The sequence below is a fragment of the Pleurotus ostreatus genome (assembly GCF_014466165.1).
Source record: "Pleurotus ostreatus strain PC9 chromosome Unknown scaffold_6, whole genome shotgun sequence".
NCBI lineage: Eukaryota > Fungi > Basidiomycota > Agaricomycetes > Agaricales > Pleurotaceae > Pleurotus > Pleurotus ostreatus.
The window spans coordinates 1194856-1215991 of record NW_023503161.1 but is presented as its reverse complement, the minus strand read 5'-3'; the positions used below and the strand labels follow the sequence as shown (position 1 = coordinate 1215991).

The window sequence follows — 21136 nt, the reverse complement described above, 5'->3', positions numbered from 1 at the left end:
TATTTCTTTTTTTGGCGTTGGAAGCAATCGCTTACCAGTCGGGTGGCATCCGTCAGAGGCAGATGCTTCGGCAAGTGTCACTTCATCCCTTTATCTTGGAATACTCTATCCAAAAATCTCAAAGAAATCTCAAAGAAATAGAGAAACGTCGCTACAATGTTCGACGAATCAGTGCATCGGAACTCATGTTCACGCCTCCTGGAGGTGCAGCTGAGTACAAACGCGAGATAATTTCTTCGGTTCTTTGCCCACTCAGACCGCCAGTCTCATTCCTTATAGGATTACAAGATCCTCTGCAAATCAACACTGATACCTATCTATCTGATTCCCTCTAACCTCCTTTTCAGGGAGTACCGTCTCGGTTGTAAGCGACATACTTTGTGCTACGGCAGGGCTGCAGGGGAGGAGAAGCTCTTAATCTCACTATGGAGCTCCTGAGCATCATTTGCGAAGCGTTCAACGAGGGATTTGGTGAATGTGTCATGGTTACAAAGGTTTGGAATTCTCAAGGCAGGATGTGCCTCGCGCTGGCCGTCGGAAATAACTTCATGAGTATTATTGGAAGGGGGGAGATTGCAGACATTCTTTGACCGAGAGCCTCCTGGGTGATCTCTTTGCACTGCATGATGGCGCTAGGCTCCCGACGTAAGTGTCCTACCCACTACGTCTTCCCTGGACTCCTGCTTCGACATTCCTTAGGTATGATTCTCGCAGAATTGGCGCGTTACAGAAAGGAGTGGAGATTTATTCGACCCTACTCAAAAGTTTCGAAGGATGCAAGCGTATTTGAATAGCCCTAGTGCCAACGTATTGAGTGTCATATCATAACAAGGACGATCTCACTGCCTGCCTGCAACGAAAGAGTTGTTCGTTCGTTCACGAATGTGCCTTGACTCTTGGATAGGGGCGTTCTCGATCACGTGCAAGCACTTTACCTTTTTCGCAGTCGGCGATTCCCGACGCGCCAAACTTACCCTTGTTCATGCAAACCATTCAGAAATTCCGGTTGCAGCAGCTGAATGGTCTCCAGAGCCACATAGTACGCTATGGACCGCTGAAGAAGTCCGAATCACCTCACCCGTCTTTGCCAAATCCCTTTTTACCCCTTCTAAATCCTCACACGGGCAAATGGCGTCCTCCGAAGTATTCTCTACGGCGCCAGGCGGAACTCGTTAAGAAGGCTAAAATCAGCAACACTTTGCATCTGTTACCTCCTGGACCGAAATTTTCTGCTCCAGATTCCTCAGTCCCTCCGATAGCTGACGAAGACCACAAGTCCAACGCGTCAACCTCCGAGGCGCCCTCCGAACTCGAACCATCCACTCACGAGGTTGCGGAAGACGGAGCGTGGTCAGCCGCGGTAGAATGGCAGGGTGAATTCAAGAGCAAAGTGGTCTCTGGAGCCGAGATAGGCAGCAGACTCTACGCAGCCAAGAAACGTATGTTCAAGGGCCACAGGTGGGAGAGGCTGTTGGAGAAACGCAAGAAAAAGAGGGTGATTTTGATGAGGGATATGGCAAAACGTGTAGCGAGCTACAAAGCAGTGAGTGTTGATCTTAATCTCTCAGCCTGACCATGCACCGACCACATGCCTTCGCAGTACTACCACCGACGCAAGCCCAACCCGCTGAAGCCCGCTCGCTCCGCGAAGGCCCCCAAGTTGCCCTTCTAACCGTTCTGGTTTATGCAAGTTGTTACCTTGCACTCAACCTTCTGCTTACTCAACGGATACCGATTACTCAGCAGAATGGGCATACTCGCACGCAAGGTGTACAACTTGGTTCCGCAATGGATGGTTATCGATTATCTCGTAGATCCCCGCATAGATGCGGCGTCTCATGTAGTGATGTCACGACTACGAAAGGAATCTCGAATACAGCGAACGATTCTACAGCTTTCTCGTGCGGAAAAGACCACCTCCACCGCCAGAGACGGGAATAAAGATCCATGACGGGCCGCAGCGAGGTACCTGGCCAATGCCCGCAATGCTATCGGTTGACGCGGACAAGTATGTGAGTGCGTTCGGATTCAGCGGCGACTGTTTTACACGAGTTGATGGGCTGTTCGGAACGAACCGGCACCGGAACGGCTTCGCTCTCGCATTCTGGCAACTGGTTGGGGCGGAACGTCGTTCGGACAAGATGTTGCAGGCACCGCAGTTTCAATAGGAAACAAACTTACCTGAAGTCGATCTTCTCGGTGGGTTTCTCAAATGCGTTGTGTGCTAATCCCGAAGGGCTTTGCCGTTCGTTCTACCTGACTGGAGATCTCAAAGGCGGCTGACACAGAAGGTACACTGTGACTCATATCGAACGCTGAAATTAACTGGTGATGTTTGGCAGCGTCGGTGCTTTTCAACGGTTCATAGTATTTAAGCTGCGGGAGGGTGTTTTGCTTGATCACAGCTACATATCTTACTACTCACGTTCCAGTCCTTATATTCAACCTTCAGCAAAGCATCCAGTAATGTCGCGCCACAACTACAGACACGCATCTACCTCTAGACAAAGCGATCAGGGTCATTTACTTCGAGGGCAAGCTTGCACTAATTGCAGGTAGGTCATCAATAGTTGATGCCTCAGATGCGGTATTAATGAGCAATCATTAGAAAACGCAAAATCGTATGTGACAATTGCATTTCATCCCGTAGGTCTGCCGTTCACCTCTACATTCAGCGATGCGATGGGGACAGACCTATCTGTGGTCAGTGCACTCGGGCCACAAGGCTTGGCGACCCCTGCGAGTACATTGATCCTACCCGCACTAGGACCCAAATCCTGGAAGACACGATCGCAGACCTGAACGCCCGCATCGAAGAACTTGAGCGGTCTGAAAGCGGACAGAGTAGCGCGCCTGGCATTGTGCTGCATCAACCATACGACGACCCTATCGGAAGCACTTCGAGCTATCCAGGAAGTCCGGGTCATCTTCAACCCTCCGCGCCGTCTATAAGCAGCCGTATGTCCCACTTTCGTACGAGCGAAAGCCATGGGCTAACATCAACACTTCACTCTAGGGATAAGCTCTTCGATTCAACAAAGGGCCGGCTCTTTGGAAAGCCAGCTAGAGGTATTTTTATAACAGAGACAAACTTTCAAAGTGATTGTTCAGGTTACTGACGCATCATTTACACGCAGGAGCCTCCACAACAAGAAAGACAAGCATTGTGAGTGGTTTTCTTCTGCAAGCAACGACCCAATTTATAAGGTACTTTACAGACTTGATAGTTTCCTGAGCCATGCGTCGCAGTTTGGTTTCTTCTTAGACAGGCAGCGCTTTAGGCAATCTGCCATGCTACCCTTACCATTGGGTGACCATTCCCGGCCTTCCCCCTCTCTGCTCGCAACTGCATATTTGATAGGCCATACCCTTTCTCAACAAGGGGGATTTTCGCAGCTCGAAAGCTCGCTCCTCACAGACGCGCTGCGAGCGACGGCTACCATGGCGTTCGACACGCACCCGCATCATGTCATACATAGAACACAAGTCGAGATACTCCTTTCGAACTATTTCTTCCGGAATGCGCGATTTTTAGAGGCTAGACACCATGCAAGCAATGCGTGCTCCCTCGCGGCGGCATGCTCTCTGCATAGACTAGAGATCGTCTCAGGAAACGTCGCTGTAGAGGCCCCTCAGACCCAGCTTCCTCCCCCAAGCGACGAAAGCGAGATTGTCGAGAGGATTGCTGCTTTTTGGGCCGTTTACGCTCTCCATAACTTATGGTCCGCTTCCCTCAGCACTCCGATATCGCTTTCGTTCGACGTTACCAGTCAAATCAACATCCCTTGGCCGTCAGAAGTAGATAGAGAACGTAGGGTACGTCGTTATTAAGTTCTAGTGTATGTACGTCGTCTTAACGGATTGATGGACAGCCGGTCGGTGGCGAACTAGACTTTGCTTCGAATGATATTGTCCGCCGTTACTTGGCTGGAGATCAAGATCAAAGTATAGCCGGCTCAGGCCTTCCTGCTCTATTCACCAAGACATCCGTTCTCTTTGAACGGGCTACGAACCTCTCGGCACGATTCACATCGGGTGGGTGAAACTACCTATCTACTCTGGACTACAACGCTTACCGGGAACATCTAGCTGACCAAATCGGCGATGCAGAAGCTATGTCAAGGGAACTCGACACTCTTACAATCCTAGTAGAGAGCATTAGAAGCCAGCTTCCTAGTCTAACACCAATACTCGACTCAAATTTCCCATCTATGCGATTAGCTGTCGTCACTCATGCATTAGTAGATGCTACCGTCATAAAATTAAATGCACCATTTTCCCAGCAGGACCAAGCCGCTCTTCAAAGATGCATCTCTGCGGCCCAACGCATCATTAATTCGGCCGATAACCCTCTGCTCCTACAGTTGGGAGTTGTCAATCCAATTATGGCGGTCAGTGGTCCCTCCTTGTGTCACTCCTTGAACTCGTTGCTGACTTTGTGCTAGGTTGTATGGCCCATGGCATGTCAAGTCATCATGCACGAGATCGTTCGCCTACAAGTCAACAGGGCGGTGTGGACTCAAGGCCATCCTTCCGATGAAGAGTTACAACGGCGTTCAGAGGTCGAGGTCTGTATCCAAATCATGGGCGCTTTTACCGCACAATCCAGCTTCATGGGTATGTCTTCAAATCTATTGGGGAGAGGCATGTTTTGACACTGTACAGACACACAGCTCTCCAAGGTTCAGCTTGCCTACGCAAACATAAATACATAGATGGGAGAGCCCGCGGATAGCCTCGTTAATATAGCTTATAATAGCTCACGCGGACGTATATAACTAAATAAATCATCTTCATTTCTTTGCGTATAGTAAAGTCGGTCAACGGTGAATAACATGAATTAATGGATCATCAATTTACACCCAGGGTGGTACACGGCTGAGCAACTTCAATCCAAATCACGGCTCGAGTATTGAGCGCAAATTGACTTCCAGCATCAAATACTTTATCCGTAGCTGAGCGAGCAATAATTGAGCTACTAGCCTTATACCGTCTGACCAGAGGTTACTTCTTGGAATGAGTACTTCAAGGAACATAAGTACATAGGGACCGTGAGAAACTAGCCATGCTCTATCTCTCTTTGAGTTCGAAGCCGCCGAATGCACTCGCCAGTCCAGCGCATCGTTCATTCAGTTCGCCCATCATGACGCCGAGCAGTACGTGTCGAGAATACCCAAATCAGTCGTTACTCACTCTCCTTCAGGCTCGAGTTCAACTGAGCCGCGCAGTTCACTGGACAGTGAGACGAATACATCGCCGCCATCCACTCCGAAGTTAGCCCCTTCCACTAATGGACATACGGATGGCGACTCGCAGGCGCAGGTGCAGATCCAGGCGTTGAAGGAGCTGCTGCAGCGGACGACGGAAGAGAAGGAGACATTGGCCACGCAATACAACAACCTGCTTGCGAAATTAACGGCAATGCGTACGACTTTGGGGAACAAACTCAAGCAAGATGCGGTGGGTTCCAATGGTATCTCTGAGGCGTGCTCCTCACTTACACTTGCGTGCTAGGAAGAACTAGATCGAAGGGAGCAACTATTGCAGCAACTTACGGCGCAGAACGAAGACTTGACTTCGACCGTAGAAACTCTCAAGGAAGAGCTGGTCGCATCGAATCACGAAGCGGAACGTGCTCACTCTGAGCTGGACCACGTACGAAGTCGGACCCTCCTTGAAAGTACCCAAGAGTCTATGCTTCGCGAGCGCGAACTCCGGGAGGCGCAGACAGAACTTGAAAGGTGTCGGATGGAGCGTGACGAATGGGAACGTACTGCACAACAAGAGAGGCTAGCGGCAGAGGAGTCTAGAGCATATGAAAGGGACTTGGAACACGAACGGGATAATTCAGAGAGGCTCTACGCTGAATTGGAGGCTGAGAAAGAGAAATCCGCAAATTTGCAGTCTGTCCTGCAGGATTTCCAGGCTGGTAGGGTTCAATCTTCAAACGAGGCCATTCATCTTATTTCTCCTCAGCCAAGGACCACGAACTCCGCCAAGCTGTCAAGGAGCTCGAAGCGCAACTCACGCAGACGACGCAAGCACTGGCCGAGTTCAAGAGCAGAGCGTTGAATGCAGAGCTTCAATTAGAAGAGACACAATCATCATCATCTCGTGTCCACGACCTCGAGAAAGAGGTAAAGGAGAAGAACCTTCTCATTGGGAAGCTACGGCACGAGGGTACGAAGGCGGCCTAAACCTACTTGCATAATACTCATCTTTTCTAGCTGTCATCATCAATGAGCATCTGATGGAGGCTTTGCGGCGGCTCAGAAGGAATTCATCAGAAGTCAACGTTGATAGACGGCTCGTCTCCAACGTGCTGCTTTCTTTCCTCACAACCCCCAGAGGAGATGCCAAGCGCTTCGAGATGCTTGGTCTTCTTGCGACAGTTCTTTCTTGGTCCGATGCCGAACGAGAGAAAGCGGGCCTACAGCGGACCAACACTCCAGTTAGTGGGTCGGGGATGTTATGGGGTAGATCACCAACTCCCGCACCCAAAGCCGAGCTTGAGAAAAGTGATGAGACAGAGGTATTCATTCAACCTTATGTGTCTATTTACTCTAGTACGCTAATCTCTCGACGTTTAACAGTCATTCTCCCGCCTATGGGTAGAATTCCTACTCACGGAATCATCCGCTGGCGCCGATAACACACCTCCGCCGAAAAACGCATCTCTCCCGGGTAGCCCCACAGTTGCTTCTCATGGCCTCTCTCCATCTCTTAAAAGCACCCGGCGTATTGTATCATCTTCTTCATCCCCAATGACAAGCTCGCCTAACCTAACACTGGGCCCGCCGCCGTCAAGAAAAGGAAAGGAAAAAGAGATTACTACGTAGTTGAATTCATGAGCACCGCATCATTGTCGTCGCTATTTTCCCATCCTTTTTATACTACATATTTCATTCACGACTATACCACGGAGGGGTTCGAGGATGCATTAGGTCCACAACATATGTGAATTTGAATGGCTAAGGACATATGATGGTACAATTACAGACAAAATAGCCAATAAATATCTAGAACAGACAGAAAGACGTAGAGATTAAACATCATCGGCATCCTTCTTGCCTTTGGCTGTCTTTCCGGGAAGAAGCTGGAAGGCCGACGAATCAGCAAAAGACAAGATTATTTGAAAATAGTTTGACATACCTCGGGGTTGATAAATGGTACAACACCACCCTGCGAAATGACAACGTCGCCTAGGAGTTTCGATAACCTATCACTGGCTGTGAATATCGAGTAGTAAAACATCAAAAAATAAACCCACTCTTCATCGTTACGGATAGCGAGTTGCAAATGACGGGGTACAATACGGTGCTTCTTGTTATCTCTTGCGGCGTTTCCAGCCAGCTCAAGAATTTCGGCTGCGAGATACTCAAGAACAGCGGCGAGGTAGACTGATTTTCACTGATTAGTAGATGCTATATCGCCAAATCATGTCGAAGAGGCTCACCTGGAGCACCAGCACCGACACGTTGGGCGTAGTTGCCCTTCTTCAGCAGTCTGTGGACACGACCAACAGGGAACTGAAGGCCGGCCTTAGACGAGCGGGATTGCGATTTCGAGGCTCCTTCACCACCAGCGGCCTTGCCAGACTTCGATTTTCCGCTGACTTTTCCAGACATTGCGATTATAGAGTGAGTCGAAAAGGGGACTTAAGAAAGTGGTGGGTGGTGGTGGGTGTTGCTGATAGAGAAGGGAAAAGTCAATGGCGTGCGACATGGCTCCTATTTATACTATTTTGGCGCGCAGATTTGTTGATCAACATAGACGCGTCGCCACCGGCGCGTTATAGCCAAACAGACGCAAACTCACGTGCCACTATATATATCTCTGGAATCACTCGTTTCGTTTCCTGCATCCTAACCACCACCCACGCCCAACCGAATTTCCAACTTTGCTCGAAAGACGTTCTAAATGGCCCCCAAACCTGCTTCTACTGCTGGTAAAGCCCCGGCGTCGTCCGCCACTGCCTCGAAGGCGCCTGCAAAGTCAGAGGGATCCAAAGCTGCCAAAAAGACATCAAAGGCAGCCGCACCTGCAGACGGCGAGAAGAAGAAGCGACGCAAGGTCCGCAAGGAGACCTACTCCTCGTATATCTACAAGGGTACGTCGTTAATAGTCACTCTCATCAATAGAGTCGTAGCTCACTTCGCCCCTTTAGTTCTGAAGCAAGTGCACCCGGATACTGGTATTTCAAACAAGGCTATGGCCATCCTGAACAGCTTCGTCAATGATATCTTCGAACGTATCGCCACCGAAGCATCAAGTAAGTTTACACCTATATCTGCTAGGCAGCTACTGATGTTATTCACTGCAGAACTTGCCGCATATTCCAAGAAATCAACAATCTCGTCTCGCGAGATACAAACATCCGTCCGACTGATTCTCCCCGGTGAATTGGCCAAGCACGCCATCTCAGAAGGCACAAAATCAGTGACCAAGGTTAGTGCAAAGTGCATAATGCGGCCTACTGAGCTTCGTTCGCTGATATGCACGATAGTTCTCATCAGCAGGCGCGAAATGATGTAGCCCACTGCCTGATTCTTGCTTTTTCCCTCTCTGTACAACAGTGTATTTCAGCCTACCTACCGCCATCATTGTCCATCAAGTGTCGTGTTGTGTAATATAATCATGATATCATCAAATATGAAAGGACTGTAGTAAGTGTTCCTCGTCCGTTTAAGATTTCGCAGTGGCGGCACTGAGTGAATTGGCGTTCAATCTACTTTGGAAGGCATGAGTGTCCGACTCCGTCGATTGGTGTATCAACCCAGGTTGTACTCGAAGCCCTCAATTGCACGCAGCGCTTGTGCCGTGGAAAGTTCAGACGCTCATACTTCGCCGACTGGTCAAACTTGTTAACGCAATTTCAGCATGCTACGAACTTGGGTTGTAGAGCGCGTACCCACTCTCCCCACGCTTTTTGTCACAAACCAAATACTTACCCAGAGGGAGAAGCTCGTCTATCTTGAAAAGTCAAGGCACTTTGTGTTCCAGATTGTCTCCTGGGTATGAGTTTCTACATACCAGGACTTCTTCCATGTTCATGTGAGTTTGAATTGCGTCTATCATCTCTGTCTTATTCTTTGTCTCCACGTTTTGCAACCATTGACGTGATTATTCATGCTTTTCTCGCGCGCCGGTACAGCCAATATGCCGACATCTGTTGCCTCCACAGCTTTGATCTCACGTACTTCGAATAGAGGTGTGGATCATGGGCTTGATGAATATGACCCAAGCGTTCGTCAATCGTGATGTCAATCAGCCTGGGTGTTTCGATTTAAGTGCATGAGGCTTCGTCGACATGTCCATCACTATTACCCATAGCCCCCTTATCATGCTCCTATGCATCCCTCAACGTCGCTCCTCATTCTCTGAATGGGCCTCTTGGATTGAGGATTCGAACGAATGTCTTTCTCCCGATGAAGACGAATCGTGCTCAAACCCACCTACCTTTCGCTCGCGCCTAATGCATCAAACGAACTACCCAATAGACCCACGATCAGTCTCCCGTTCGACGAGTCGCCTCATTATCTCTTCGAAGTACCTATTCCCCCGCATTTGCATTTCGGATCATCGGCTGACCTTTGTTTGAAGCATTGCATAGACTTGCTTATTTTGGTGGCTGAGGAGAAGTGCGAGTTCAGCACGATGCAGTGCGTTAGTCTGCTTGTCCTCCCGACAGCGATAACTGATTCGTTCCCTTGAAGGGACCTGAAGCAACGTCGATGTGATCTCATAGCGTTGGAGCTAGTTGCGAGCTTGACGCAAGGGTTAGCCACCCGGGAGTTCGTCACTTCGGTAATATGCAGACTACAAGGATCTTTGTTTGTGGCTCATCTCGACGACTCTAGGTTGCGCTGGCACTCAAGGTTTCACTTGCGGAGGAATTACGCGATGACGAGGAAAATATGTGTGCCATCGTATGCCTGATTGCAAAGACCGAAGAACTCACAGATCAGGTTCTCCGACTGCGAGGTCCTCCAGCACAGGCAGTGCTTGATTTCTTACAAGAGGTTGAAACGGCTTCCACTTTCCCTGATGTTGGATCTTGATATTGATATTGTGCGCTAGATGCTTGACGGCGAAGCACTGCACAAAAACGGTCCTGTGGCCCTTCGTTCTGCGATTACGCTCGTGGTTCGGTTGGCTTCAGCCTGCAACCAAGTTGCAGCGGGCCTTGCCATCAAAGACGTCGATATACTGAGTCGGAGCCCTGTTGGCGGTGGAGGATCTTCAGACATTTACTACGGGAAATATCAGGACACTGCCGTTGCTATAAAACGACTGAGGTTTCGCGGGAATTTGCCCACTAATTTTAAGGTATATATCGCGCACAAATTACGCAAGCCGATGATCAGCATTTCGCTCCGTAGTAAGCGTTCATTGACCAGAGGTGCTTTAGATGATTTATCGCGAGGCTCTCCTGTGGCGCAGCGCGCGCCACTCGCATGTCCTACCTTTCCTGGGTATTGCCGACATCGCCGACTTTGAGCCAGACGTGTGCATGGTGTCGCCATGGACGTGCGACACAATCAACACCTTTCTTCGAGATTACCCTGCAGATCCGCTCCGCTATGTACGTTGCATCGCCTTCAGTCCGAACAGTAGCTGACTATCAACGTAGATTTATGCTATCGCAACGGGCGTCGCGTACCTCCACCATCTCGGCATTGTCCACGGCGATCTTTGTGGGGTGAGTACTTTAAATTCTGCGCATCACCTCCCCATGTACTCATAAAGGAGCAGACGAATATACTGGTGGACTGGAATGGGCAAGTCCGGATAGCAGACTTCGGTCTCGCGGTGCTTGCACAGTTCGGCGAGGTGGCGAGCCGTGGGGGCTCTAGGCGATGGATGGCGCCGGAGCTGCTGTCCTGGTCGCGATCGTCCCCAAGGTCAACGGCGAGTGACGTCTATTCGTTCGGGTGTACTTGTCTCGAAGTATGTATATATGACCTTTTCTGAGACGCGTCCTGACTAAGACGTCTCTAGCTTTATTCTGGACAGCGTCCATTCAACGGGGTTCTACGGGATGAGCTTGTCGGTACCATGGTTCTCAAACAAAAGAGGCCGGACTTCTCGACCTGCCCCGCCGGGAAGGTTCCAAGCCCCGAAGTGCAGAGAATCATCACCGACTGCTGGGCGCACAATGCCTCCCATCGACCACATATGAGCGAGGTCGTCGAAAGATTGGGCCCGTTGAATAATATACATATAAGCCGTTAATGAATACCCATTATATGTACTTTTGTATCAATGATGTTCATTACGCTGCAACCTGCAACATTCCAACTACTTGGGTCATAGTAAGTCGACTACAAGGATCGTGCCCCCAACACTGCCGGACAACGCTCAGCAGTCCCGAATCCACAACCCTCTGGCTCCCATACTTGCTCATGGCAGAAGAAAGCAGATCAATTCTGGTTGTCTTCGGCATGTAACGTACAGCTTCACTGTTCCGTTGTTGGTGGAACGGCGGGCGACCAGTGGAGAGCTGGAGAACGACACCTAATTATAAAGGAGAGACAGGAACCGAATTTACACGAACCTCGACGCAAGTGCAAGCAAACGAATATACATCCGTAGCTTTGGTTCTTCCCGATTCCACTCCCAAGCCCTGGAATGGCTCAAATAATTCTGGAGCCATCCAGCGAACAGCGCCAGTGCCAGGGGAGCTCTCATCCGAGAATGTTGTCTCCGCTAGTGCTGCCAGTCCAAAGTCTGCTATCCGAGCGTGCCAATCGGCGTCCATGAGGATGTTTGCCTATTTAGATGATGGGTCACCTATTAACCTACTTCCAACAGCAGGGTAATACTCACCCCGCGTAGGTCTCCGTGGATGATATTATGCCCGTGAAGATGTTCCAGTCCTTCTGCTATTTCGAATATCTGAGGAAGTGTGAGTCGGGGCAACGGATATTGGGCTGCTCACGTACATGCTGCTTCAGGAGAGAATCCTTGTTCTCTTTCATAAAGTCATTAATGGTTCCATTGATCATCCACGGCGAAAGGAGACATATTGATGGAGAGAACGTGGTCCCATCGATCCCTAGGAAAGGGAGCACATATTTGTGTTGGACCCTCTTCCAGAGAAGGGCTTCCCGGCAAACTGCCTGTTACCGCCGTCAACCTTGGGCAGATGCTCCAATCCAAGAACGGAGTGACAGTTACCTTGTGGGCCTCATGCCTGTCGTGCCCCTTCAAGAAGATGCGCAGGCGTTTCAACGCTACTGGCTTTCCTTGGTAGGAGCCCCGAAAAATGTCAGCGTATCCTCCACCATTCACGGCCGTTGGCTCTACATTGACGACATCCTCGACCATGACTGACGAGGGGAATATTCCGCACGCTTTGGAGAGCCGATAGATCAGATTATGAGTTTTTCGAATAGTTTCGGTGTCCAAGATATTGAACAGAAAGCCTTTGTCAAGCATCTAAGGCGAAGCGTGAACAACGATGAGGCCAGTTTGATCGCAGTCACTACTTACACTCTGTAGGAGATCTAGCAGAGTCTCGGCCTCGGAGTCCCTCAACTCGAGCGCACGGCTGGTTAGTTCCGGTGTCAAGAGAACAACCCCGAGGACGTTATGAATTTCCTCATCATCCGCACGAAGTGCATTAACCAACGAGGAGTTGTTGATGCTTAATGTATTTGCCATCTAAAGAACATGAGCGCGCTTCAGCTAGGAGATCATCGCGACATGCCTCGAGTAGTTGCAAACGGGTATTCGGAGCTTCAATGAGGTTCCTCAGTGGATCCAAACCGCGTACCTTGAACCGGAGGCTGCAGGGATCATTCAGAGTCGGCTCAAGGTACGGTAGAAAGAACGGCCTACTCTGTCAGTTGATTATTGTGCATCATGCTGTTTAGAAGTAGGGTAATGGTGTTCTTGAAGAGGTCTCAGAGAGTAGAACCAATGATCCGTAGACAAGAAATTGGCTTACCCTATATATACAACCTTCCCCTGGGGTGTCTAACAGTTGCCCACCCGTACAAGCATTCGCGAAGCGAGTCCTACACTTGAACAAAATGACTAGCTGTCCCCATGACTTCGAGGACGCGTTTTCGATTACGATTGTCCCGAGATCGGGGACGCTGACCGTTGATGAATCCGGTATCTGCGCTTTGCTGAGATCGAGAATTTCTAGCTTCGGGCGAGCGTTCGTTCCCGACGAAGGACTCGGACTTGTGAAAGGAGCGGTGGGTAGGACCTCAAGCCCCCCGGTGCTTGATTGGGCCTTGCCGTATCGTAACAAACCGGGCGTAATTGAGCCCTCCTGCTGGCCGCTGTCGGCCGTCGTACAGGAATGAGTTGTCACTCCCGCTGGGCTGCAGTACATCTCTTACCTGGCCGCAGGTTGCTTCAGTGACTTCCTCCCCCTGTGAGGTACGCGGTGGTTCATGACGGGGCCCATGGTGCGTCTGAGTTGCCGGAACCAGTATGCAATTACTCTTCAAGCTTTTATGCAAGCTCCCAGATCCGGCTGACCTTGCGGCGGTGCACTGCTCTGCGATGTTACCAGTTGTCATCTCTGGCGGCAGATAATCGTGATGGTTGCTGTGAGAAGCACTGATGAAAAGATGAATACCTTCGTTGACGGGCAAGTTCGCAATATAAAGATAGTTCCCTGTCGACCGTTCAAATATCGATCTTTGATCACTGTTCAGAAGCATTGTACCGTGTAGTATCAGAGCAAGGTAATGGCGATTTTAGGTTCTCGAAAGGATTTTATCAACCTATTCAGCGGGCCTCGGCTTCGGCTGTGCTGTGCATTGGTCTCTTGAACTACCGTTTGGGACATATTTCCCTATAGCGGACCTAGCATTGCGCTGCCCCCTTCTCCGGCAGTATACCTGAAGCTGTCATCCTAAAATTGCAGCGTGCATAAGCACGTACAGCCCTAGTTGCAGCTTGCCTACTAGGTTTCTTGTCAAATTGCTTGACCGTTGCGAACTGCGTTGTGCTCGAAAGGGTGTTGTCAACATTCATTGAAGAGACTCGCTGTATACCATCGTACATCAATCACCACCGCCCTCACCTAAATAGTACATTGATCCCTATAGATGCAACTCGCTTTCACGTACTGCCTTTCTGAAGCGACTCTTTAATCCTATACTCCCAGTATCTGAGCAAATGTCAGTGTTTAACGTATTTTGGGAGAGATTTGAGGGGGCGTACCTCTTTCGCATCGTGTCATGTTCATCAGCCAAAGATTTCCAGAGCTAGAACGACGTAGAACATCATTAACAAGAAAAACTGGAGCAGTTGCCCGTGAAGATTACCTGATTTGCTTTGAGAAGACTCTCTCCTCCTTCGCTTTCGTATATGTCGGCAAGGAACTCTATAGCCGCAGGGCATGGTAATTCAGCCTGTTTTGACGGCGGTGGGTTATCCAGATCAACGAGATCCACCGCCTCGGGATCGGTGGGCTGCGTATAGGGAAAAACGAAAGTCGTGACGGTCGAGAAGGGGAGTTTATTGAACTCCAGCACGCCTCGGAGGTAATTCCAAGCTGAAGGGTTGTTGGGTGCAAAGGAGATGTTCTGTTTCGTGAACGTTAGCTCCCGCCTAACGACCCTCTCTCTATCCTCCTCCCCTTCCCGGACCCCCGACTGGAACACCACGAAGAAGCGATGGTGCCAGGCCGAGTTGTTCCGTATATCTTGATTGAACATGGTATCAAGAAAGTCCAGCTCTCCGCGCCATAGATCGATGTCATTGAAGTGCGACAACACCCATTGCCGATGGGACCATGTATGATAGTTCTTGGTGTCCTCCCTGAGCGACTCTTCGACGAACGCGAGCTCCCGCTGCGGGTCGCGCGTCTCCGTAAGGATAAGCCGTCTGTGGTGCCAGACCTGGTAAGTTTTCAGGTACTTGACGGCAAGCTCGTCCATCAGCTTGAGCTCTACATCAAGCGGGGCCTTGATACTCATCAACGTCCGATATCTGTATTGCCTGTATCAAGTCGTATTATTGATTCGTCTGATGGAGCTGAGATACGTACCATGCTGTGTAGTGGGCTGGGTTGAGGCGTATGATGTGTTCCGTGAGATCTAGCACCCTGGGACTCATCTCGCCTGATTTCACGATCCCCCTGAAGTACGATGTCGCATCCTTGTATTCGTCTGTGTAGAATATTGGTGCTAGTGGATTGACTTTCTCGTATTGCTCTAACGGTTGAACATCAACCCATTCATCGAGCGACGAGTACAATGGTTTAGTGGGTTTGGCCATGGACGTAGAAAGAAAGGTTGTGTGGAACAAAAGAAGTCCGTAGCTTAAACCACTTCAGAGCGTCATTAACTTATTGTTCTAAATAGCATCTCAGACACATAGGATCGATGCCCGTGACTTTCGAAAAATAGCAATGGAACTGTGAAAGTTAGAACCTCACAAGATACTAATCACAACACAAAGAGACAAAGGTATCATAATGGAGAACAAGCGTAAAAACTAAGAGAAAACAACAGTCTAAGCAGCTGCAACGGGTGCCGGAGCATTAGCAGAAGTGTAATCCTAATGTACTTCCTTCAGTAGGACGTTCACTGGGCGAAGTGGCATGAGCATCATACCTCCATTTCAGCATCCAGGTCAGCAACAGACTTAGCCGGTCGTTCGTTCTTGCGGGCTCCGCCTCCGCCACGGCCACCTCGAGCACGTCGGGCGCCACGAGGTCTTCTAAGTGACGTAAGAATATGGCCAAGGTTGCTAGATAACCACGAACCTTGGAGCAGCGGCCTGAGCAGCGTTGTTAGCAGCGGGAGCAGGTGCGACTCGTGCAGCGAGGGATGGAGGAGCGGCAGGGCGAGAAGGGTCGACAACGATTTCGATCTTCATCGGGCGTTCTATAAAGGCGTATATGGACGGTCGGATAAGGGAGGGAGGAAGCGGGCATCAATTAGTTGGCTGTTCATTGGTAGGGAGGCATAGCAGAAAGGATGATACGGAGGAGCGGCGAGACGATAATTTCTTTGTTACCAGACACGATTGCTATCTGTCACCCGTGGTCGGACTCCGATAGGTGAATGGGCTCCAAGGAAAGAGCAAGCCTGGCAGATGGACATCACGCATTGCCACCGATGTCCCAGTGCCTCCTCGTGCCACCCCGGTTTGCGCACACAACGCTACCAGTGCGTGTCGGGGACTCTGGTGCACGGCACTTTGCCGAGGTTGATCAGACCTGACAAAGAGACCCGCCCAGAAGGGAATCACCCAAGTCCTCTCCTCTCCAGTTCCGATGCAATGACAAATACAACGGCCGACGAATGAATCCCAAGTACGACAGCGCTCCGCATCTGAGGATAGAAAATGGGACGAGATATGAGTGAGGCGATACTAACTTCCATCGATTAACCGGTTATTGTATTGCGCAAAAGCCTTGTTTCCATCTCCTTTGCGTTGGAAATGGACTTGAGCCATGCCCTTCGACCTGCCCGAATGGTCAAAGTAGAGTTGGACGTCACGAAGGGGGCCAACGGTGGAGTGGAACAGATCCTGGTCTCGGTTTAGAACACAGTACGCGTTGCAAAGCGCATTTCGATAGGTACCTTGATTTGGGCTTCGTTCACGTCCTGGGGCAGGTTTGAGACCATAATCCTGTCAGAGACTTGGGGCTGCGTCGCGACTGCGGCTACTTTCGTGACTGGAGCAGCCCTCGCACGAGTAGAGGGGCTGACGCCAGACGTCCCGAGTATTTGAGCGCGACCAGAAGACCCACGGCGGGAGCCACGGCGAGCGTTGCGAGGGCGGGTGGAAATGATCTGAGGGGAAAATCACAAACTTGCTGAGTGGCACGTTCTCTTGTAGGCTGCAGTCAGCGAAATCCAACCTCGTCAAGGGACTTGTCCATGGTGCGCTGAAAAAAGGGAGTTGAGGAAGAAAGAGTTGTGATGGTTGGAAGAAAGGGCTGTTGAGGGAGTTGTCGGCATTCTTCCTTTTTCAAGGCTATGAATTTGAGCTCCGATTATAGACGCCCGAAGTTCGACCTCCGCAGTAGCCTTTACTCACTAGTCATCTTCCAAAAGTCCATCCAATGTCGTTTCGAGGAGGCCGTGGTGGTGGTCGAGGTGGTGGTCGAGGTGGTGGTCGAGGGGGGTTTGGTCGAGGAGAACTACCCCCGATGGGTCTCACATTCGCCGATATTCAGACTATGTCTCGCGAAGGAACTGCACTATACCCTGTATGAATGCTGAATAGAGCACCCTGTCCACGATATCTTGCTCACTGGCTTGCTGTCGCCTAGCCAAGGAACCCGCTTCCCGTCTTGGAGGCATTAAAACCATCGGAGAAGAGGGTCTACGAACTACAAATTGGCTTTGAGACCCGTTTGCGCCAATCCGAATATTATCTCGTCGAAAATGTCGTCTCGAATGGTGAGTCAGTCTTCTTCAATAGCTATGCATGCGCTGACGGTGTCACGAAGATCTGCCTAGATACTCTGACAAATATCTGACTACCGCAACCACTCATCCGCCTCTCAAAAGGAAGCATTTCAACTCGACGTTCTTCCCTGCAGAGATATATGAAGCTTACTTCAACCCTCGCAAGAAACGCAAAGGCACCGCTCCCAACGTCCCTACAACTAAGCGCATGAACCTCGATGAAATGAACGACGACGACGAGATGGTACGCCCGTCGCTAGCATCACTGCTAACACTGACACTTTCCCTTCGAAGGAAAAATCCGGCGACGAACACTCCGATGCTGGGTCGCAAGCAGAGGCCGAGGATTACGATGTCGACGAAGAATACGACAACGACTATGCCGAAAATTACTTTGACAATGGCGAGGGTGACGATATGGATAACTTGGGCGATGGCGGCGGCGATGATATGGGTGGAGGTATACCCTTGCTTTCTCGAGTCAGTTCTGCAGCTAACGATGTCACGTAGGTGGAGGGGACTATGACTGAGATGTCGGCTCGATGTGCTTGCGATCCCTCAATATCATTTATCTCGTTACTCCTTGCCCTGTGTCTGTTCTACTTTTCTGACCGACACTTCAAGTCTTGAACTCAATGCTTCAAATTTCCCAAAAAAATCGAAGTAGATTCGGGTGCAATGTCGCTTTGAAAGGTTGCCTCTTTGTGGTAGCTAGATGGAGCTGTTCAGGGCATTGCCGCCTCTCCCATCCGTACAAGTGTGTATGTATGATAATGTTGCTATATCTTGCAGATCATATACTGGATTGACCTAAGAAATGCGACAGCTTCAACATGCATGGTGCTGACGACTGTTACGTTTGCCCGCTGTTTGCAACAATACTATATGGGAGGGGATTTGACACTTCTTTATGGCGTTTTTGCGTAGGAGTGTGGTTGTTACATGGCGAAGATAAGATTAGAGGGTATGGATTAGGTGTACAATTAAAAACTTTTAGGCGTCCCATCAAGGGAAGGTAAGTATGTAGCTCTTCATTTCCGTTTCCCAGTCGCAACTGCCGTTCTGACATGCGATCGTGAACGCCTTGAGGATAGCGTCTATCAAACCGTGAAACCGTTGCAGAAGGTCCTTCGAGGGTGAGGCCGAGCCCGCTCGACCGCGTATGTAACTTCGCTTAGCGCCAGCTTCCCGCAGCAGTAGTGTTTCCATCTTCTTGCGCGTCGGAGAATCAGGTCTGAGTACGACTTGCTGCAGGTGAGTGCGGGCAACACCAAGGGCGATAGAGAACAGCTTGTCGTAATGGAATACCAGCGATCCGGGGGTGCCGCAGACAACCGAGCAACTTGGGTTAGGACAGCCAGGTGGGGTGCTTCCTTGAGCGTCGGCACATTTGCCATGGAAGAAACTGGGGAAGATCGCGTCGGACATCTTGTCGTAGAGGCCGCCCTTGGCGAAGTCTTCTAGTAGAGGTGTTCCGTAGTAGCCAGGGATTTTGTCAGGGGAAGGCACGAGCTTTTCAACGGCGGCATGCTAGTATCGCCCTTGAGCAGGCGACTTTCCAGATCAAGAAGAACGCACGAATTCAAAGGCAACACTTCGGAGTGGTCCATGAGTAATGTTATGTATCCAGGCGTCGGTGATGCCAACGATGCATTCGCCTTCGCACGCCAGCGAGCCAGGGAGAATGAACAAGGCGAGAATAGAGAAAAGTTGCAAGAACATGGATGTAGTTTTGAATGAAGAAGTAAACTCATCTGATGTTACCCGCTGTTACCCATTTATATGAGCGACAAATAAAACAACACAGCGCGTGTCAGGGACGTCACGTGATCTCCCTCTTAGTCCAACCATTAATTGAATTGACTAAGAGTTCGGAACATTCCACAAGAATTAGAATACATGGCACGTTGCAAATTCAGAGGTATAGCCCCAGAGTCATTAAACCGAAAGATAATCCATGACACGTATTTCATGGCCGTCGATAACGCAGACACGACCGGAAACTGGACAGAATGTGAATCGAGGAATCTTTGGGCCTTCCTCAAAGTCGAAGTTTTCTTCCGGGGGGCCAACCCAGATAAGTCCATGAGCAGCTTTGCTCCTTGGGGACCCCAAGGGATCCGTCAGCACGATAACGCTTGCATGAACCAGGTAGCCATCATGCTCTGCTCTGACCATCACCATCTCTCTATCGCTAATCCAAGCGGAAGAATAGTGGTCCTCGTCACTCTGGATTTCTTCTGATGTTGGCGACTCGCCTTGGAAGACTGGGTGTATCGATGGCGCTCTTGGATCAATGATTGTGGTGTCGTCGCCCAGCGCCCGGAGCACCACGTACCGGCGAAGTTGCGCCAGACCATCATCTGATGGGTCGAACACATCGACGTGGAGGCCGTTAAGCCCACGTGGCTGCCTATGGCTAATATGCACGGCTTTAAGGCCCTCGTGGTCGATGGAAGTATAGGGGAGGTCTTGTTCTTTGTGTACGTCGACGCCGGGAATACGCGCATGCAGCACTGGCATTTTCCATACCGTTATAGCGTCCTCGCCGGTTAGGATAATATGGCCATCATAAACGTTGATCTATCCATCGTGGGACGAATGGTGAGTAAAACCCCGAGTAGCGCTCTCACACTGAAGCCAAGGCATAACTTACTTCATCGCTGTGACTGACATAGTCTATGTCCCACTTGGTCGCTGTATTGTCCATGTAGTTCCAAACCAACATCTCTCCTCCGCCAGTGCGCGTCAAGTAACCTGCAACTACGTGAGGCCCGCAGATGTGCACAGTCGACGCATATCTTTTGAGAGCGTCGTTGGGGAACTTCCAGGAAGCTAGACGATGGAGGACAGGATCAGAAGACCCTGGATACATTTCATATATTTCGAGAAGCGACTGTCTACATGGCCAGTTCAGTTCACCGCAAGAGACGCATCGTAAGGATATATCTCACGGTGGCATGTCTAGTCGCGTATTGACCAAGAGCATAATTCCTAGCGAGTCCGCTGTGGTCTGGGCCAAGACCTTTTGAATGCGTCCGTTCGTACGTTTGACTAGCACAGGTCTCGGGCTGATAACCGATGCAGGGCTGAAGCCCAGGTCCCATATCTGCAGCTCTTGGTACCCAGCTGCGGTCGCAATGAGCAAACGTCCGCCAGTCACTAGCTTGACGTCGTTTATGGGCGAGCTTGTCAAATCAGGCGGCGAGAGAATGCGGGTCGACACCGGTCGTATATTTCCGGCAGAGAGATCTTGTAGTAAACGTCGTAGGAAACGAGTGGGGGCCGTCACAGCGTGCTCCAACTGTCGGACGGACATGTGTTCGATAGGGAAGAGAGACACACATACGTGAAAATCGTAGCAGAAGTGACGAAGGGATTTCACCCAGACTATTCGCTCCTGGGTGGCGGCGCACAACTTCTTAGAGCACTGTGTAGAGAAGTGAGATCGAATTCGAGGATTTGGGGAACTGCCTACTTGACGAATTGAGAGGATATCGAATGGAACCAGGTCGAGAAAAATGTGGAGGAGGGTGTCCAACGCTAGGTCTTCAAGATAGCATACCATCCTGAATGGCCTTTCGTCGGTTCTAGCAGTATTCATGTCAATTGTCGTAGGTCGTGCTAAGACAGCGCGAAAGAGGGCACATGGTCGACGCACATACTTCCAAACACTACTTATAAGTAGCGATCATTTCCGACAACGAGCGTTATCCCCATCTTGATCTGCCCAATAGAAAAGG

At 50.3% G+C, this 21136-nt stretch overlaps 12 protein-coding genes across 12 annotated transcripts; 6 read left to right on the top strand and 6 right to left on the bottom strand.

Annotated features, from left to right (window-relative positions):
- Nucleotides 1-982: 982 nt before the first annotated feature.
- Nucleotides 983-1672, top strand: MRPL25 (54S ribosomal protein L25, mitochondrial; the record flags this gene model as incomplete). The annotated part of the gene is made up of 2 exons (XM_036778166.1): nt 983-1543; nt 1601-1672. 2 exons carry the CDS (start codon nt 983-985, stop codon nt 1670-1672), a joined length of 633 nt encoding a protein of 210 aa, XP_036629594.1.
- Nucleotides 1673-2466: 794 nt separating this feature from the next.
- Nucleotides 2467-4715, top strand: PC9H_008657 (uncharacterized protein; the record flags this gene model as incomplete). The annotated part of the gene is made up of 9 exons (XM_036778165.1): nt 2467-2555; nt 2651-2958; nt 3017-3069; nt 3138-3166; nt 3219-3816; nt 3873-4035; nt 4090-4391; nt 4446-4617; nt 4666-4715. The coding sequence occupies 9 exons, from the start codon at nt 2467-2469 to the stop codon at nt 4713-4715; spliced, it is 1764 nt and encodes a 587-aa protein (XP_036629593.1).
- Nucleotides 4716-5143: 428 nt separating this feature from the next.
- PC9H_008656 (uncharacterized protein) lies at nt 5144-6839 on the top strand (the record flags this gene model as incomplete). The annotated part of the gene is made up of 6 exons (XM_036778164.1): nt 5144-5156; nt 5204-5460; nt 5515-5929; nt 5977-6180; nt 6228-6532; nt 6594-6839. The coding sequence occupies 6 exons, from the start codon at nt 5144-5146 to the stop codon at nt 6837-6839; spliced, it is 1440 nt and encodes a 479-aa protein (XP_036629592.1).
- Nucleotides 6840-7045: 206 nt separating this feature from the next.
- On the bottom strand, nt 7046-7628 carry HTA1_4 (histone H2A; the record flags this gene model as incomplete). The annotated part of the gene is made up of 4 exons (XM_036778163.1): nt 7046-7096; nt 7153-7219; nt 7271-7400; nt 7457-7628. 4 exons carry the CDS (start codon nt 7626-7628, stop codon nt 7046-7048), a joined length of 420 nt encoding a protein of 139 aa, XP_036629591.1.
- A 292-nt stretch (nt 7629-7920) lies between these two features.
- HTB1_3 (histone H2B) lies at nt 7921-8530 on the top strand (the record flags this gene model as incomplete). Its single annotated transcript, XM_036778162.1, has 4 exons — nt 7921-8110; nt 8168-8272; nt 8324-8448; nt 8507-8530. 4 exons carry the CDS (start codon nt 7921-7923, stop codon nt 8528-8530), a joined length of 444 nt encoding a protein of 147 aa, XP_036629590.1.
- A 1127-nt stretch (nt 8531-9657) lies between these two features.
- PC9H_008653 (uncharacterized protein) lies at nt 9658-11235 on the top strand (the record flags this gene model as incomplete). Its single annotated transcript, XM_036778161.1, has 8 exons — nt 9658-9662; nt 9717-9807; nt 9861-9929; nt 10081-10329; nt 10412-10585; nt 10634-10702; nt 10750-10950; nt 11002-11235. The coding sequence occupies 8 exons, from the start codon at nt 9658-9660 to the stop codon at nt 11233-11235; spliced, it is 1092 nt and encodes a 363-aa protein (XP_036629589.1).
- A 286-nt stretch (nt 11236-11521) lies between these two features.
- Nucleotides 11522-13423, bottom strand: PC9H_008652 (uncharacterized protein; the record flags this gene model as incomplete). The annotated part of the gene is made up of 9 exons (XM_036778160.1): nt 11522-11773; nt 11830-11898; nt 11946-12122; nt 12181-12441; nt 12496-12666; nt 12779-12791; nt 12844-12896; nt 12953-13295; nt 13356-13423. The coding sequence occupies 9 exons, from the start codon at nt 13421-13423 to the stop codon at nt 11522-11524; spliced, it is 1407 nt and encodes a 468-aa protein (XP_036629588.1).
- A 662-nt stretch (nt 13424-14085) lies between these two features.
- On the bottom strand, nt 14086-15246 carry RAM2 (CAAX geranylgeranyltransferase alpha subunit; the record flags this gene model as incomplete). The annotated part of the gene is made up of 4 exons (XM_036778159.1): nt 14086-14134; nt 14188-14231; nt 14292-14967; nt 15017-15246. The coding sequence occupies 4 exons, from the start codon at nt 15244-15246 to the stop codon at nt 14086-14088; spliced, it is 999 nt and encodes a 332-aa protein (XP_036629587.1).
- Nucleotides 15247-15483: 237 nt separating this feature from the next.
- Nucleotides 15484-16861, bottom strand: PC9H_008650 (uncharacterized protein; the record flags this gene model as incomplete). Its single annotated transcript, XM_036778158.1, has 6 exons — nt 15484-15528; nt 15585-15687; nt 15737-15857; nt 16353-16506; nt 16560-16772; nt 16841-16861. The coding sequence occupies 6 exons, from the start codon at nt 16859-16861 to the stop codon at nt 15484-15486; spliced, it is 657 nt and encodes a 218-aa protein (XP_036629586.1).
- A 183-nt stretch (nt 16862-17044) lies between these two features.
- Nucleotides 17045-17923, top strand: PC9H_008649 (uncharacterized protein; the record flags this gene model as incomplete). The annotated part of the gene is made up of 5 exons (XM_036778157.1): nt 17045-17191; nt 17255-17384; nt 17435-17637; nt 17688-17853; nt 17904-17923. The coding sequence occupies 5 exons, from the start codon at nt 17045-17047 to the stop codon at nt 17921-17923; spliced, it is 666 nt and encodes a 221-aa protein (XP_036629585.1).
- A 475-nt stretch (nt 17924-18398) lies between these two features.
- Nucleotides 18399-19115, bottom strand: PC9H_008648 (uncharacterized protein; the record flags this gene model as incomplete). Its single annotated transcript, XM_036778156.1, has 2 exons — nt 18399-18923; nt 18972-19115. The coding sequence occupies 2 exons, from the start codon at nt 19113-19115 to the stop codon at nt 18399-18401; spliced, it is 669 nt and encodes a 222-aa protein (XP_036629584.1).
- Nucleotides 19116-19331: 216 nt separating this feature from the next.
- On the bottom strand, nt 19332-20712 carry PC9H_008647 (uncharacterized protein; the record flags this gene model as incomplete). The annotated part of the gene is made up of 3 exons (XM_036778155.1): nt 19332-19976; nt 20050-20293; nt 20348-20712. 3 exons carry the CDS (start codon nt 20710-20712, stop codon nt 19332-19334), a joined length of 1254 nt encoding a protein of 417 aa, XP_036629583.1.
- Between the last annotated feature and the right edge of the window lie 424 nt (nt 20713-21136).